The 17305-nt window shown below is 40.6% G+C and overlaps 1 protein-coding gene across 1 annotated transcript in view; it reads right to left on the bottom strand.

The window, feature by feature from the left end:
• Positions 1-17305, bottom strand: part of cacna1db (calcium channel, voltage-dependent, L type, alpha 1D subunit, b) — a 61732-nt gene that overhangs the window by 20919 nt on the left and 23508 nt on the right. The window contains exons 4-11 of the mRNA XM_030118450.1: positions 9670-9809; positions 9349-9491; positions 5798-5950; positions 4283-4479; positions 3087-3190; positions 2764-2933; positions 1647-1721; positions 18-105 (exon numbers count right to left, since the gene is read on the bottom strand). Coding sequence (XP_029974310.1) covers positions 18-105; positions 1647-1721; positions 2764-2933; positions 3087-3190; positions 4283-4479; positions 5798-5950; positions 9349-9491; positions 9670-9809 — 1070 coding nt within the window. The remainder of the gene's footprint in view (positions 1-17; positions 106-1646; positions 1722-2763; positions 2934-3086; positions 3191-4282; positions 4480-5797; positions 5951-9348; positions 9492-9669; positions 9810-17305) is intronic.

The following is a 17305-nucleotide window of genomic DNA, read 5'->3' as shown; positions in this document are numbered from 1 at the left end:
CGCACTGTTTCACTCACCACAGAGGCCCACAGCAGGGGGATTTATCTTCATCGCCATTGTGATTGTCTGTGTTCACCGACTCCGTCTCACTCGTGGGCATGCTCGCTGCGGGATCACACACAGACACACACACACACTCGTCAGTACTTGAAAAAGTTGAGTCGATGAGCGTTCTGTGTCCTGAAAGAAGCCAGTTCCTTCAAACAACATCGATTTAATTCATTATGACTGATTCTCCTGATAATCAGAGACATGCAGCGTTTGGTTTGGCTTGGTTCAAAAATCACAAAATGTTCCTTCAATCAATTGTAATTTTCAGAATCTGAAGAAAAAAAGACCCATTTATGCTCGAGACTATAATGCACTGAGTTATTGTCCAAAGTCAAGAAATAAAAATAAAAGGTAGATTTTAACTGGTGGTTACTATATACTCTATGTCAAGGGATTACTCATTGTTCTGCAGACCAAGCCAAAACCCAGGGAAAGAAAATGAAGCTGTCAATATTACCATGATGGCTCACAAAAAAATCCCCCCCATTGAAAAAAAAATACAAAATTAGATTACAATTTGTTTCTCCAAGAAAAAGACACTATAATAAACCAACATGTCTTGTTTCTGGATCTCTGCTGATTTTCTGCTTTCTCGATAAACCAAATCACAGTGAACACATAATGAATCTGATCTGAATCAAAATCAATTATCTCTGTCATTATAAAAGAAGAACCGTCATCAGTTTTATTCCCAATGCCATAAAAATGCCCATTAAGCACCCTTAACAAACCAGGTGGAATGTATTTCCCTACTTATTTAACTCTTTGCTCTGTGTTCTGTAATAAGTTTTTTAAGCAGAGGTTGCAACATGAGATAAAAAGCTAATGATAAAATTTCATAAAACACATGCAGAAAATAGTTTATTGACAGATGAAAGGGATTTAAATGGCGATGACTGGATGAAGGACACAAACACTGGAAATTCACTTTATTTCTGATTCAATTTACACATGAATAAATGTCAAATTTGTTTCTTTTAACCGACTGTGAATCTGTGTATCTTTAAACACCAAGAAACACACCTAATCGTAACATTTCAGCCTGAACTATCTGAGGAAATACTGTTGGCATTTCTTGGTATATGTTTCATGAAATTAATGTGACTGTGTAAATTCTAAATAATGTCAATATTAATAAGCCAATAATGCTGGAGGGAAGAAAAACCTGATCCGAAACACAGACACAGTTTGAGTTATTTTGGTCGTGAGCCACTGAGTACAGAAACAAAACACATTTGACATTTTTGTGGTGAATCCCTTGTAAAACTTTGTGTTTTGTCATTTAATTGTTAATTACTGTGTCTAGGCTTTTTTAATCCATGAACAAAGTCAGTTTTGTGGCTCGTGAGTCACAGTATATTAACCTGTTACCAGTTTGATGTCAGTCTGAGGTCATTTGCGATGCCCGTCACAAAACGGGACAAAGTGAGGACACACACGATGGCGGTGAAGAGGATCGGCTGCTGAATCATGACAGGATGCGCATGCCAAGAGCAAAGCTGATGCAGACAGACACACCCACCGGGATGAGGATGAGCTGCTCTCATGAAGACACACACTTTCAGGCACTCGCAGACACACACACACACATTTACCCTGTGTCTCTGTTGACTGGGTGAACCAGCCAAACTTCCCTTTCTTCTTCTCAGTGAGGTCAGCCAGTGTGACCCCTTGGTGTTACAACATGCAGTTCACACAGCCAGACAGCAGAGGAAGCAGTGAGTCAGTACACAGCAGAACAGGAGAAGGAAAGACAGCTGCAGTACAAGCTACTGGGACAGCTACCATGTCCAGAGAAGACTGAGAAACACATACAGGACATCCACATTCCAGACTTATCTCATATATATATATATATATAAAAGATGCTGCTACAGAATATTTACATGGACTAACAGGATAAAATCAATCCTCACATTTGCTGGTGACAATGAATTAAAATGAGGTTTTCATGCTCTTGAAACCAGTCTGCAGTTTACAGTTTACGGAGGATTTACACATAACTCTTGATATCTTACAAGCACAATCAGTTTCTGATGAACAAAACTGTTTGATATTTATCAGCTTGGTTTATACTGTCATGGCTTGTGGGTGTATTAGTCATTATGTAAGCCAATATAGAAATGTCAGAATATTTTGGAGGTAGTTTTGAAACTGTGTTATTATTACATTTTCCAACCAAAACCATAAAAAGTTATTCTCCATTCAAATGAATGAAGATCAAGTCTCTCTCACAGTAAATCTGCTGGCTGTATGAATTCTGGACAAAGTAACTGCATAATACACTGTAAGACTGGGGAATTATTAACATCAACATAAAACAAAGTAGGATAGAAGAGAAGAATTATTAGCTACAAGTATAAAGACAGCGAAAGGAAAAGAGGAAAAGCCTACAGAGAGCTGTAGGAAGGCACACACACACACACACACACACACACTGCAGGATTCAAGGAGAAAAAGTTAGTGTGTTTTAATCCTGCTGTGGTCAAAGCAGGGCGACTACTGGGGAACAAAGAAAACAGACAGACTGATAGACTGACGGCACTGTGGAGGATTATAAGGCACTGCAGGCTCCAAACAGGCAGATGGCTTCCCAACCACATCCATACCCATTCTGAACAAAATTACTACAGTCCTGGAATTCAGCTTCAGCAGGTAAGAAGTTAAGGCAGCAATGGCAGGAACAAAACCCGGTGAAGCCGATGGACTCACGATTCCTCTTGCCCTCCTCGTCTCCCTCCTCCTCGTTCTCGGGGTCGATGTCCTCTGCCTGCGTGATCCAGTCCAGGTAGCCCTTCAGGTCTTCTTCCAGCTGCTGCTTCTCACGCAGTTTCTGAAAATCCCCGCGAGCCTTGGCCTTCTCTCGCTCTTTGGAAAACTCTCTGGAGAAAGACGAGCACAGCGTCAATTCCTGATTACAAAAAATACACACTCTGATTAGAGGGTATACACACAAAGTTATCAGATACTTTTTTCTACATCTGGAACATTCTGTCAAATATTCAAATTACTCAATGCAGAAACACAGAACTTACCCACTCAAGACTCCCAAAACCAGGTTGAGGACAAAGAAGGATCCAAAGATGACCAGACTGACGAAGTAGACCCACGGCAGCTCAAAGCCCATCGCATCGTTCATCTAGACGAAGACACGCGAAAAAAAAACACACAAGTCAAGTTATAATTTAAGGAGTGAGAACCAGAAGAGCATTTTGAGCTGCATTACCAAATTAGAATGTTACTATAGATTATGTTTCCAGTTAAAACAGGATTCAGTGGCCTCGCTTCTGACTGTCAGTTTCTTTAAAAACTGGAAAGTTAATGAAATGTTGCAATCATCTTGGTTCTATTATCATATTCCACTATTTTGCAAGCATTTATGAACAGGTTCACTACAAAAAAATGTGATTCTCTATGGCTTGTGTAAAGTTGACCTGCAGATTTCTCTGTTTACTGATTCAGTTCTCTTCACACAGAGTAAAATAGTGTGTCTTTAGTAATCTGGAGTTCAGACCGTGACCAGTCGAGAGAACCATGTGAGAAAGAAGCTGAGGAGCTCTGAGGAAGAGGAAGTGTTTCCACGAGTGAATCTCAGCGACGATGCTGTGAAAAACGACCACATGGCAGAAGAGGAGAGAGACACTTTCTCCGTTTATAACAATGTGTGTCTCCAAAGTCTGACTCTATTATGTCCCATTCGCAACCTGGAAATGATTTCTGCATTTGTCGCATCGCTTTTGATGTTGCTGGTGTCTCCTTTACTTATGTACAATATTGCAATCCTGGTAATGTAGCACAATAAACAGGAAGGTCAAAGGTCACATTTAAATCATCCATCTATATAATTATTTATCCTCCTGTCCTTTCAGGTTTGTCTGCTCTCCTCCCTCCACTTCCACACAGCAGGATCATCACTGCATTGCCATGGCAACACATCCATGCATAAGAGCAGCGAGCAGTGTGTGTGTGTGTGTGTGTGTGTGTGTGTGTGAATGATGTTCTCCATGTGGGTAGACTGAGATGTAAACTCATTCTCGATGCTGAGTGTTTGAGATAATTAAAGCTGCTGGTGGCTGTTGCTCATGAGCAGCCGCTCAGGGTTTTTGGACCAAAAGACGGTGACGGTTCACCTGAAAGCTCTCAATCAGAAAAGACATCCCATAGCTTGAATTTAACGGTTGATGAGGCGAATGAGCTCCCGCTTCTTGGTGACCAAGATTTCAGTGGTTACCCAGTAGAGGACGTCGGTCCAGCCCTCCATGGTGATGCACTGGAACACGGTGAGCATGGCGAACAGGAAGTTGTCGAAGTTGGTGATGCCGTTGTTGGGGCCCTGCCAGCCCTCCCGGCACGCCGTGCCGTTGAGCAGGCAGTGGCGGCCGTGGCCCGATACCGCACACGGCGTGGGCTCCTCCTCTGCCAGGGCGCCTGGAGGGGCGGACAGACATGATACTGCTAATTGAAAAAAACAGCAAACAGCAGAAGCAGGGCTTTTTTTTTTTCTCCATTGTTCAATTGAAGCTTTTCAATAAACTACCAGACTTAAATTGGTACTTCTCTGTGTGGTACACTGATCCACGAATCCCCCACATTCCTTTTGAGAGTGGAGAAAATCTATTCCTCCCCTCATAATGATCAAAGCTCCTTCACCAGTTGACCAGACAAAACTCCTCAAATGAAAGCTTTTCACAAACTCTGCCGAGCCCTCACCTCTCAGCCATCAAGAGGGAAACTCTACACTCGCTAAATGCATTTTGTCTGCCTCACAATGAGGAGCACACTTTGTTTAAGTGCAGAACTTCCTGTACTTCCACTGATAAAGTTATTGTTACTAACAGCTTCTCCTCAGGCAGTGAACGGCCGTTTACGCCTGGTGCTCAGGGAAAGTTATAGAAAGCAAAGGAATCCCACTTCATTATATCTTTTTTCAACTATTTTTACTGCCACAATAAGTTCAAAATCTTTGTGTTTTGTTTATAACTAAAGTACATGTCAGTCTAAAATGAAGCAAAGTGCCTTAAAGCAAGGAAGCAGGACTGATTGGGATTAAAAGCAGCTCCCATCATGACCCCCTGACTGAAGTGTAAAATGAGTTTCCTGACATCGAAAAGAAAACACACAAGAAGGACCAGGAGGAGATTAGGTAAACTGGCTGTGGAGGAGAGAGAGATAACAGAGAGGTTGATCCTCGATGATAATTGCTGTTTGAAGCCCGACAGGCTCTGTGATTTAAGCTGCTTTGCTCTCCTCAGTAAGCCTTTTAAGAATATGGATGTGGTTTTACATATTGCACACACACACACACACATACACAAGGTATACATACTCCACATTTACGACTAACAATGTCTCTCAACTGATCTTTACTTCTTGAATATTTGTACCACGCAGAAAGCAAAACGAAGAGTAAAGGTTGAGCTTGTTTACACAATAGCCAGAAATTAGTCATTCAATCTCGGGACTTAATCCGCCATCTGTTGTTCTGTCCTGTTTTCAGCAGCTTGTTAGCGTTCGCTGACAAGGTACATGTGTTCATTTATTCCCAGGGATTAAAATTGTATCCCTGCTCAGCATAAATCTGTGGCTGTTCGCAGCGAAGGCCATTTGTGGGACTCTATTTAAAACAAGCTTAAAAAAAAAAATCTCTCACAAAAACAAATGTTCAAAGTCAGACGCAGTCTGTCAGGGAAGTATTATGACTAAATCACAAGGGAAACACTGTTTGACCCTCTTTGAGTGATTTTACCTGTTTGTATGACGTAGCACGTGGCGTGCATTTTGCCAATGAAGAGCTCCAGACCGATGATTGCGTAGATAATAATTACAAAGAGAACCAGCAGAGCGATGTGGAGCAGAGGGACCATGGCTTTAATAATGGAGTTCAAAACCACCTGTAAACCTGCAAACAAACACACCAGACAAAGTCACACATCAAAGTGATTCCATTCAATAATTATTTGATGAAGTGTCTTTTATTCTGATTAAGAAGATTTAACACATCATTCCTGAACCAGTCAGAGCTGCAGCCAGAGACCGCGACAGGGATCAATCAGGGCCAATAATGCAGTTTTTAAAATCCAATAAAGCCGATAACTTTTCAATAATGTACAGTAATATATGAACACAGCTTTTCATCTCAAGGAAATGTGGCTGTGTGCAGCCATTTTATTTTTTTTCTAATCAGCTTTTCACATATTCATACAGTCAATTATGTTTATGTTGATCTATATTTTCTTTTGACAATGTTATATATTTGTGATATCGAATGCTGTATTGTTTCAGTAATAATATGAAATGAATACATGTAGACTGACTGGACATTTCCTCAACAGTTAATAAATATTCTAATAACTGTCAATTATAAATATATAAAATGAATCTTCTTGCAATATTGATTTTCATATCTTATTACATTATTTTCTCGATTACATTTAAAATGGCTCAAGTATCACGTTATCGATTGCCACAGAGCATTATGGTCTTACAGTGATTAAGAAGTTCAACATTGAAACACTTGAGCTAAACTGAAGCTGTCAAACATTAAAGACTGCAGAAATCAGACTTATTACAATAATGTCAAAACTAAAACATTTACGTTCACTTTGGACCAGGAGGCATAATTAAATAATACCATAATGTTGAAACTGTATTTATATGTCTTCAATGATTTGAACCAATGTACTTAAAGGAGTATTTCTGTTTTGTCTTGTTGAGATAAAATTCAACCCCATAAATAGAATTTGTCCATTAGTGTTTTGAACAGGAGATTTCACCAATTTGAAAAACTCAAAATAAATCCCCACAGAAGCTTCATAGTATCTGTGAATAACGCCTACAGGTTTTCCTGTTCAGTGTCAGTAATCAATACGAAGTATCACAGCCAAATTAAAATGTGCATACCATTCTAAAGTAAACCAGAAGAGATGTGAAAATGTCATTACAGCTCCGTAAAACTTTTCTCCTCCTTAAGACCTGCGGATGGTGCGTTGCCATGGAAACTCAAAGGATGCAGACGCATTAGGGCATGTGTTGATGCGAGGTCAAATGTGTGCTGAAAACAGAAACAGTGAAGGAAGAAATCTCTCCCGGGTGGAGAAGGAGCTGGAGAGACCAGCAGGGAATCTACAGATGTGTTTTTGGCAGCAGGTTTTTTTTTTTTTTTAAGCGATAATTATTATAATTATATCTCTCTGACCGTGAAAAACTTAGAGCTGAAAAATGTAGACTACATACCAGTTGTGTCTCTCTTTGGCAGCAAGTGTTGCATGAATATTTATCTGTCAGACCATCGCAACTTAACTAATAGCTGAAGTTTATTATTTGTCATCCATCAGTAACAAGGCTGCATTGCATTAAAAGCAATACAACATCTATTTTTTTCAGGAACACGATTCAATTGTCGGGAGGGGAGATGATTGGGGCAAAAGCACCGACTTCAGAGAATCAAGAGGCTCAAATGGCTTCAGTGAGTGACTCAGAGGAATCAAAGCCCAGAAAATGAACTGAGCTGACCACATTTACACAGCAGTGAAGTCTTGAGAGCTCCCATAACCTGAACACAAAGCTGTAGTTCTCTGTCTGTGGTAGTTTTTGATACTTCTAGAAATCTATAATCTATATGGATTGTATCAATAAAGCCTATAAGTTATGATTATAAGCGTGCAGGTCTGTCTTGCTCCTCTCACTTTGTTTGTTGGACTCTCCCAGAACAACACTTAGTCTCCAAAACAAGAAGAAAACGCACTATTTTTAGTTCTTGGGAGGAGTTGATGTAGGTTTTCATCAGTTCAGTTGCCATGACAGAAAATTGCCAATTAAAACCAGAAAGTAGAGCCAACAGCTAAATGCTTCAACCTGTGGCTGCTTCCTCTGGTAAATTCACTTCTTCCAATATATGCAACATGAAAAGACCAAATGATGACATAGAAATTATTTTTTTCAGTTATTTACTCAATGTTTCATGAAATAAATGGTCATTTTGCAGGATATTTTTGTGCATCACATGATAAATATAAAGCATCCTGGAGAAATTCACTTGTTTCAAAGACAAGTTTTTATATTCTTCATACTCCAGATCCAGATTCGTTTCAGCACTCCTGCTTCTGATTCCAGGCGGTTCAAATCCAATCCACTGATAGAGATTTTAGTCTAATTTAAAACCACTGCTCGCCCTCTCCAGCCTCGCTGCCCACAGCATCCATTCACCAGCCTCACATACTGTATATTAACACGGACCAGAACAAACATTTCATTTCAAGGACAGCTACTTCACAGGAGCTAAAACATCTTTGAGCTTGGATATTTTAAAGTTGTCATAGTAACTGAGTTTGCACTGAAGTTTCTGACTGTGGCTGAATAAAGAAAAATAACATTATCACACCACAGAAGACCTATTCACAAAAAACACTCTGTCACATTGAATATATAAAACACATCAAGTATAATAGTTATCTAGCTCCTTTTTATCTGTCTTCAATTGACTTAACCTTTTTAGAAACAAAATGTCAAATTCTAAATTTATCATCAAATTTTACAATCTCTCCTGTTTAGGTGACTTCTTAATTTACAGGACTGAATGAGATTTACATGCAACATGTGTTATCAATCATCCCTTTCTGTGACCCAGCTGGTTTCTGGAGTATGGTCATTTATTCGCTCGATGTTCAGGTTGTATATTACTGTTACTGAGGTTCTCCTGTTCAGCTTCCACATCATCAGTTTTATCTTAGTGGCAGAGTTTTCTGTCTCTCACTTTAAGTGAATAAATGATCATATGTAAATCAAGAAATGAAAAATCACACATCAGGTTAAACTGGATTAAAAACACCCACACAGCTGTTTTTTTTTTTTCTTTATGTCTCCAACTGTCACTTCATTCTCAAAGCTGCGTGGAAACACACTCGCCGGACTTTTACTTACTGTACTGTTGATTATACACCAGTGAATGTCAGAAAGTATAGTATGGAGCTTTTTTTTATAAGGTAAAACATCTGATCTCATGAAGTGCTGGAATATTTTGGGACGTTGTGTGTTTGATGTGTTTGATGTTTAGTTAACGTGGAATGTATCTCAACTGTTTGAAAATGAAGGTAACAATGAACTTTTACATTCTGTATTAATTCTTTCAAATCCACTTGTATATAATTAAGTAATATCAAGAGATCAGAGAACTGATATCTGGCGTGTGTGTGTGTGTGTGTGTGTGTGGAGTTCTTAAATTAAGTCAGAAAAAGGTTAAAATGGCTTGACTGAATTGCTTCACGTTGATTAAAGAGAAATATTTCTTGCTGGACTCACTGGGAACTCCAGAGACAAGGCGAAGGGGGCGGAGCACGCGGAAGGCTCGCAGGGCCTTGACGTCAAACGCCCCGGGTTTGCCTCCAGACTGGCCGCCAGAGTCAGCGTCTTTGGTTATCATCTCCAGAACCACACTGAACAGCCTGCAGAGCAGCGACGGAGGGGAGTTCAGAAACATTTTCATATCTATCCATCATCGTCATCTGTCTACTGGACTTGATTCATTTTATAAAGTGTGAACATTTTCCTCTTTTGAAGGATTGTTATTGAAAAAATTCCAAACTGAACATTAAGAGGAGATGTAATTGACTGTAAACTCACCCCACTATGACAATGACAAAGTCCAGCATGTTCCAGCCGTTTCTGACGTAAGAGTTTTGGTGCATGACCAGGCCGTAGGCAATAATCTTCAGAAATGTCTCTATAGTGAAAATGATGAGGAAGGCATATTCTACTGTTTCCTACAAAGAGAGAGAGAGAAGACAAAGAAAGTTTCGTAAAGTTATTTAAACTTCATAACACTCAATGTCAAACTCAATTCCAGTGCAGTGATATCAAACCAAATTCAGCTTTATTGTCATTAAACATTGCGTATGACTGTAGTGCAGAGAAAATGAGGCGGCGTTTCTCTCCAAGAGGCTGGGATGCAGCTGGGATTGGATTCAGCACATCACGACCCAACCCGACCCACAGAGGCAGATTTTTTAAGCAATTACTGAAACTGGGAATGAAGAAGTTGAAATAAAATATATAAAATAGAAAAATAAGATAAGTAGGAAAATAAATATGAACCACTTAAAGGTGTAGCGGACGATGTTCTTAGCCTATGGGATGCGTGACGTGAATCTCAACTATTGGTCCTCAAACATGTCAATCACGCTGGAGAAATGCTTCCGTCAAGCGCGCTCGTTCCCGTGATCTGCGCATGCGCATTCAGAGTGTTTATGTGGCCCGTGAGCTTCGGTTTCAGCCAGTACTTACCGATGGCGAGTCTGACATAATGAAACTGTGACTGTCTCGGAAAATAAGCTTTATGAGCGAAGCCGATCGCAGAAACTGTAAACAGAGCCGTGCACGCCCGGGGAAGATGAGCTCGCACTCGCACGCTTCCGACATTGATAGGCGTTTCCTCGGGAGGAGCAGCAGAGCGGGTACGATGGTCTGGAGCATGCACGTTATTCAAAAAGCGAGTCGTTTGGCTTCGACTTTTGAGAAAATCGTCCACTACACCTTTAACGTTTTTTGAGTCAACAGTTAATATTTCTTATTTCGATTTAAGGAAAAGGTTTTGAATGGAATGCTTGCTGCTACCATCTGCATTCTGCTGTTATATCTGGGCCAAGATCTATATTTCCAAATGTTTGTATAATGGAGAAAACACACCTCAGGATTGGAAAGGCCCTTTTTTCTAACTTCATCTAGAAACACATTTGTACAATCAAATATGTGCCTCTCCTCCTCCCACACTTTGAAAACCTCTATTTTAAAAGGAAAAAAAAAATCCTTTTTTTTTGGTTCTACTGACATTTTCAAAGAAAAACACGCATTTAAATCTTCAGAAAAACTTAAAACAGTGATGGCTGTCACTTTGAAAACAAAAACACACAAAGAGCCTTGTGGAGGCTTTCATCCAGCACCGAGGACTGTGAAACGTGTAACACTGGCTTTATGAGAGGAGACATGACTGTGGGTGGAAAACACTCACTGGGCCACGTAATGAGACATTCAGGTGACCCTCGGCTCATCAGCACAGCAGAGGAGGGAACGCTTTTCATCTGGCTTTCACCGTTCACATTCAAATGATCCAAAAAAAAAAAAATCATTTAAAAGTCATAGTATTTATAGATTAATGGTTCTGATACTAATATCCAAAAGCATTAAAAAATGAATAAATAAATAAAATGAAAATAGGCGTCATCTGACAGATGAAAACTCTTGAGTCATACTCGCTGCATCATCCGCATGTTTCTATGGAAACTAAATAGCTGGTAATGCAAACATGTCCCTGATATTGGATGTTTCCATCTATTTATTGTGCCTACACAATATTCCACTTCTTTTTTTTTTCTTATTTCAAGCTTTCTTTCACTCCCCTACATATCTCACTTCTCTCTCTCCCACACACCAGCTTTTTTGCTTCTCTCTCTCTCTCTCTCTCTCTCTCTCCCTCCAATTCATGAAGCGAAAGGTTAGTGAGTTGGCAGGTTTTAAAGCCCATCACGCTAAGCGCTTCTCGTGTCCATTTAGAGGATAGAAACATCACAAAGCGCCGCTCGGATGGCGCACACAAAGCGGCGCAGTCAGTGAAAGACACTGACGATACCGGCGACGTGTACTTACAGACTTCACACCCACACACACGCAGATAAACCTCCGCTGGTGCACAGTCTCTAACCACGCTTCTGAACGGCAGCGGGCCGCCCAGACACACTGCTTCACTGGGGGATTACAGAAACGCCTGGCGACAGAAAGTACAGGAAGGTGCTTCCTCCACAGCAACCAGCATGGAGGGACTCTTTGTTGCACTGTTTTTCTATGAATGTCACCTATTAATTAAAATCACTGCTTTGGCATTGTGTGTATACTGTCGAACAGCTCACTAAATGCTGGTGTAAAGTGAGAGTGTGTGACTCGGTGACGACCTCTTAAGGTCAACAAGCTCCATGAATCAGAGGTGTTTCTCACTGATGAGAGCCCAGACGGAAACACACCTGCCCCCCCATCCACTTCCACATCCTGGGTCTTCTGCTCACTGAACAGTATTTCTGACTCCTCCTGCTCTTCGAGGACATGAAACAGGTTTGTGCAGTTTGAGAAGGTCAACTCTGTGAGGACGGTGATCTCCAGAGAGCTCATAAAACACTCTTGCTTCATGTATGTTTATGTCTTTTCAGAAGATGTAAAGCTGTTCCCATGCATGATTTGTTCTGACTTGAGTTAGTCAAAAGTCCTAATAAGGACCTTTTGTTCAGATCGTTTTGGTCTTGAGATGGCTGGACCTGTGAAACGGCACCATGACAATCTTTAGATTCTAACTTTTCTTTGCTGTGGCAGGACGTAAACAAGATGGAAATGTCTTTATTTTCACAAAACCAAACAATTACTATGGAAAATTAGTAAAAAAATAAATGTTAATGATACATTGTGGTGTGAAATACAGTGAAATATGAAAAAAATAACCTTCCCCTTTAGCTGTAACATTATGTTTTTACAAACGAGCATCATGGCAGCATCAGCGACATCTCAGCTCAGGTCTCAGTGTTTTGTTGTGTCTGGTTTAAAGAAATTTGTTTGAAAATCACTGGTTCCTTTGAAACTTTTACAATTTACTGAGCAGTTTGGCTGGATTTGAGTCTCTTGTGGGTCAGTTTTGGCTCATGGACCTTATGTTTGACATTCCTGCATAAGAAAAGAGACAGAATTGGGTTAAAATAAGGGGGTTTGTATCAAATTAACACACAAAAGTTGTCTAAACAGACACACAGGGAAGCACGGCCACACTAACAGCATGTCTTTGCTTGAAAAGGATCATTCAGATTTACAAAGTTGCATCTGCATGCATTGGATTTTGTGGTTCATTCATGTCGAGTCCAAAACACCTAAAAGCTGTTAACATCGTTTAAAGTGCATAAAGACCTACTCAGATCTCAGCTTAAAAATTAGCCTATCGTTCAGGATTAAGGACGATACGAGGAATAGACACGCTCTGATCATGTAACTTCTTCATTTCCTCGTTGGGTTTAGGAATGGACCGAATAAATTCAGGCAGAAAAGTAAAAGTCTTTGACCTTTGCCCCGTCACATGCCTCGCCAGCCCTATAATACATACGACATGGTGTTACATAAATCATATTTAATCTATTTTATTTTGGAGGTGGGGGGGGGATTCCTGGATAGTACGTAAAGTAACACATCGGAACAAGAACAATGACCATCAGCAGAGAGAGTGACGGCGGGGGGGGGGGCACAACATTCAGTTAATCCTCTGCTCTGATTCACCTTTTCATCATTCCAACCTGAGAGGAAAAACCTGTTAATCTGAAGACCAGGAGCGAGCTGCTGGGCTTGGTTCACTGTGGCATTATGTAAACTTTTCTTTTTTTTTTTTTTCTTTTCTGAGAATGATGGAGTCCCCCCCGTTCTGCTTTCCTGTGTCCAAGCTGAGTGAATATCACTCCTTCTGTGTCCATAGTAGGGAGAGCGTCGCTATGGAAACCAGGCTTGTTTCAAGTGTGGGAAGAGACGAGAGACCTGAAGAGTGAGGGATACTCAAGACAACTGCCTCGCTGGTTCAGACCGAGAAGAAGAAACTCCATTAACCAGATAAATGGCTGTCCTTCAGAAGATCGAAGTGACGCTTGAAGATGGTGAAGCTATGAGATCTAACATCCTGGGCTCGAGTTCTTCCTGGCCGCAGTCCACAAACACGTTAACTGGTGGCTCTGATTTGACTGTGGATGTGAATGAATGGCGGCGTGTGCGGTAATCTGCCTCTCTGAGCTCCATCACCCGCTAACCCCACCCGCAGCCCTGAGTGGGACGAACAGGAAGAGAAAATAGACAAACGAAGGAGCAATCAAACTATAAAGACAGCTTTCACACTTTTCTTAGGGAATTTCATTTGCTACGAAAACAGGAACAAACGTTAAAAACGTAGCTTAAGGTCTTTTGAAGTTCATATTTAATGTGATAATAATTATATCTGTGCTTCAGATCTGATTATTGTTGTTAAAGCTTCACCTACAGTGTGCGCACACACATTTTCCAGCGAGATGAAAAAAACAAAACACCAAAAACTCTGCAGACAGACAATGTTAATTCCCAAATTTAAATCCCCTTGGAAACCATCGTGAAATTCCAGGAAAACCATAAATACTCTGCTGTTTCATCACTCTAAGATATATTTCCTCTGCACAGAGCTCAGCAGAACAGAGGCTCGGGCTCTCAAAGTGAAGCAGATTAATTGATTTAAGGAGGAGCACTGCGTCCTGTAAGCTTCAAAATCCCTGCTTTTGGGAGCGGGACAAGAAATTCGGGTAAGTTGAGATCAAGCCAAAAGAGCTGCCAGTCTGTGTGCAGAGGCTGAACAAAATGTCCTGGATGAGGTTTTTTTCAGTTTCATATTTTCCGTTTCAGGACATTTCAGGGTTAAGAATACTCGGCTTGAGCTGTGCTGTTACAGTGAAAGCATTCCGAATGTTTCGGCTTCATGTGGACTCCCTGATTGCTACGGCACGGACAGATCACCTTGAAAACATCAAGTGATTCGAACCAGATATGAGTGACGGACTCTGCTGCTCTCGGCTGGACGTGCTCCTGCTTTTAACCGCGTCCTGGAGACACCGAGTTCTCCTCCACTGTCACACAAAACGCACTGAAGATGAGAGACGGCCGTAAACGCGCTGAATCATTCTCCAGACTGATGATGTTCATTCTCTCCACTGTCTCCAAACCAGCAGTGTTTCACATTCACTTCATTTGTTCGCTTTATTGACAACGCCTTAGCAGCATAGCTTCACATGCAGCAGAGACGGAGCTGTACGAGTCCTTGAACTCGGCCATAAACTAATGATGAGAGCCACAAGGCATAACCAGCCTGTGCAGGGGTATCCCCCATTACTAATGTAGTCTTAAAAAAAAGACAACAAGAACAAAACAGCTTCTATTTTAGTGAGTGAGTGTTGTGTGAGCGCATGATGACTCAATGTAACGCTGTGCTGCATGAGTGATTTCCCCTCCTACAATAGTCGTCATTTGATCTAATCAAGTTCATATTTTAATCTTAAAATGTGAAAAACCTCTGCTCTGCATGTGAACAGTCAGTCTGAGCTGAATCACTTCAGTGTGTGTTTGTATTCAAACAAAATCCCATCTTTTCCACACATTTAAAATTATTACAAATTTTAAAAATCGTGAATCTAGAAGTTTTAATCCAGCAATTTAAACATCCTAAAAATAAAAACTTAACATGATCTGGATGAGAAAAAACAACTTGTAGGAGCAGTTTGCTGGGTGTAACTAACCGCCTGAGTGAAGCAGGTAGGAGTGACAGAGTCTATGTCTGAACCGCTCATGTGGAAGAAATCCCATAGCCGAGATAAAAGCTGTCACACACACACACACACACACACACACACACACACACACAAAATCAGTGACTGGCCTGGTGGCACATCATTTAGTGATCAGCCAATCACAAAATGGGGTCAGTAAATGTCACTTTAAAAAAGACACACACAAACTGTGTTTGTCGAGGACAATCCTTCCGGCAATCAGAAAAACTTATTCATTATATAAATACTGCATAAAAAGCTTCAAGCAATGTCTCTCTTTGAATGTCTGATAAATTACAAAATATCAGAGGAGCGAAATGAGGAAGAATGAAAGAGATAGAAAACAGATCTGTAAATAGGGTCCTTTAAGTAATAATCAGAAATATTTTGTTTCTGAACCCTCAAAGTATCAATCATGAAATCAAGTAAATAAATTAAATTCCTGCACAGGCATATTAAACTCCTTTAAAACCAGCTGATCAACAAACAATATTTTCAAACTTGTGCAATAAACAATCAAATCCTTCACCAAAATTCTAATGACATTTGTAAATGAAAACACCAGAAACCACTTTTAGCTGTTTAGTGTAAGTATTCACATTTATAACCGAGTAGAGGTAGCAGTACTTACAGTATACATGAGTAAAAAAAGACTTTTGTAAAACTCAATGAACTGATTTCACTATTTTACTCAAGCAAAAGTAAAAATTACACCAGTTTAACAAATGTAAGAACAATTACAACAAAATGCTTTGTTACTTACTGCCTCTGTTCAATACCGTATCCATACATTTAGTGGCTGAGCTATTAAACTACCACAAACGTCATATTTTGCTCTGTAGCACACACACACTGGTCGCAGCAGTGGCGAGTTGGCTGTCCTGTACTTTGCAAGTGTCACATTATGTTGTGTGAATCCTTGCAGTTATACTTGCAAGTAACTTTTTTTGCGCCCTCCCAGCACACATGACCACCTAATTAATGAAATGATAGTCCTACTGAACTCCAACACTGCAGGATTGGTCGGATTGGTCGGATTGGCTTGATAAGTACAATCCGATTGATCTCAGGGATCAATTATAAAGAAATCATTTCTATTCATGTAATAATCCACATTGACAAAGCCAGTATTCACAATACTAATATTTTATGTCATCACTAAACACAGACATGGGGGGTTGGGAAGGCGGCATTTGGTCGCAGCGCTGCCAGACGTCATGGATTTCTAGTACTGCTGGAAGAAGCAGCTGAACCACTGGATTTATGAATCTCTTCAACCTTCTTTAACAGCAGTAACCTCCATGAAGCTGCTGCTGCAGCTTCCTATCAGAGCAGCACCGTGTCCACGAGGCATTTTATCTCTGTCGAACCCAGTTTCACAGGCACACTCCAAATAATGGCTTTATTAAAGGTGCTGTAGGCAGGATTCGGCATCTCCGCCATCTTGCTTAGGCTTACCTAAGCAAGATGGCGATTTGACCCATCTAAGATGGCGATATGAAACCCAGCACAGCCAATCCTGTCCTGTTTTCTCTGACATCACGCCTTCACGCAAGTTAAGCCCCTCCCACAAGAACGTGCGACGAACGCCCCTCGACCAATCACGGTTAGAGCCTCAGGGGCTCTTCTGATTGGTCAAAGATACCTGGAGCTGTCGAGATTCCTTTTCAGCTCAGAACAGAGAGATGAAAACGCTGCGCCCTCGCGGTAGTGCAATTATGCCACACTCCTAAGAGATTATCAATGGATACTCTAACATTTAATCCAAAGAAAACACAGAAAAATTAGCATTGACTAGCAAAATCCTGCCTACAGCACTTTTAAGGCTATGCTCTTGTAGATTTTATGCTCAGGATAAGTCTTTTCTTGCATCTCATATCTTCCTCTTGACTTCAACTTGCAGA

This window comes from Salarias fasciatus, chromosome 20, assembly GCF_902148845.1.
Source record: "Salarias fasciatus chromosome 20, fSalaFa1.1, whole genome shotgun sequence".
NCBI lineage: Eukaryota > Metazoa > Chordata > Actinopteri > Blenniiformes > Blenniidae > Salarias > Salarias fasciatus.
Note: the sequence above shows the minus strand (reverse complement) of the source record. Positions and strands in the feature narration are given on the sequence as shown.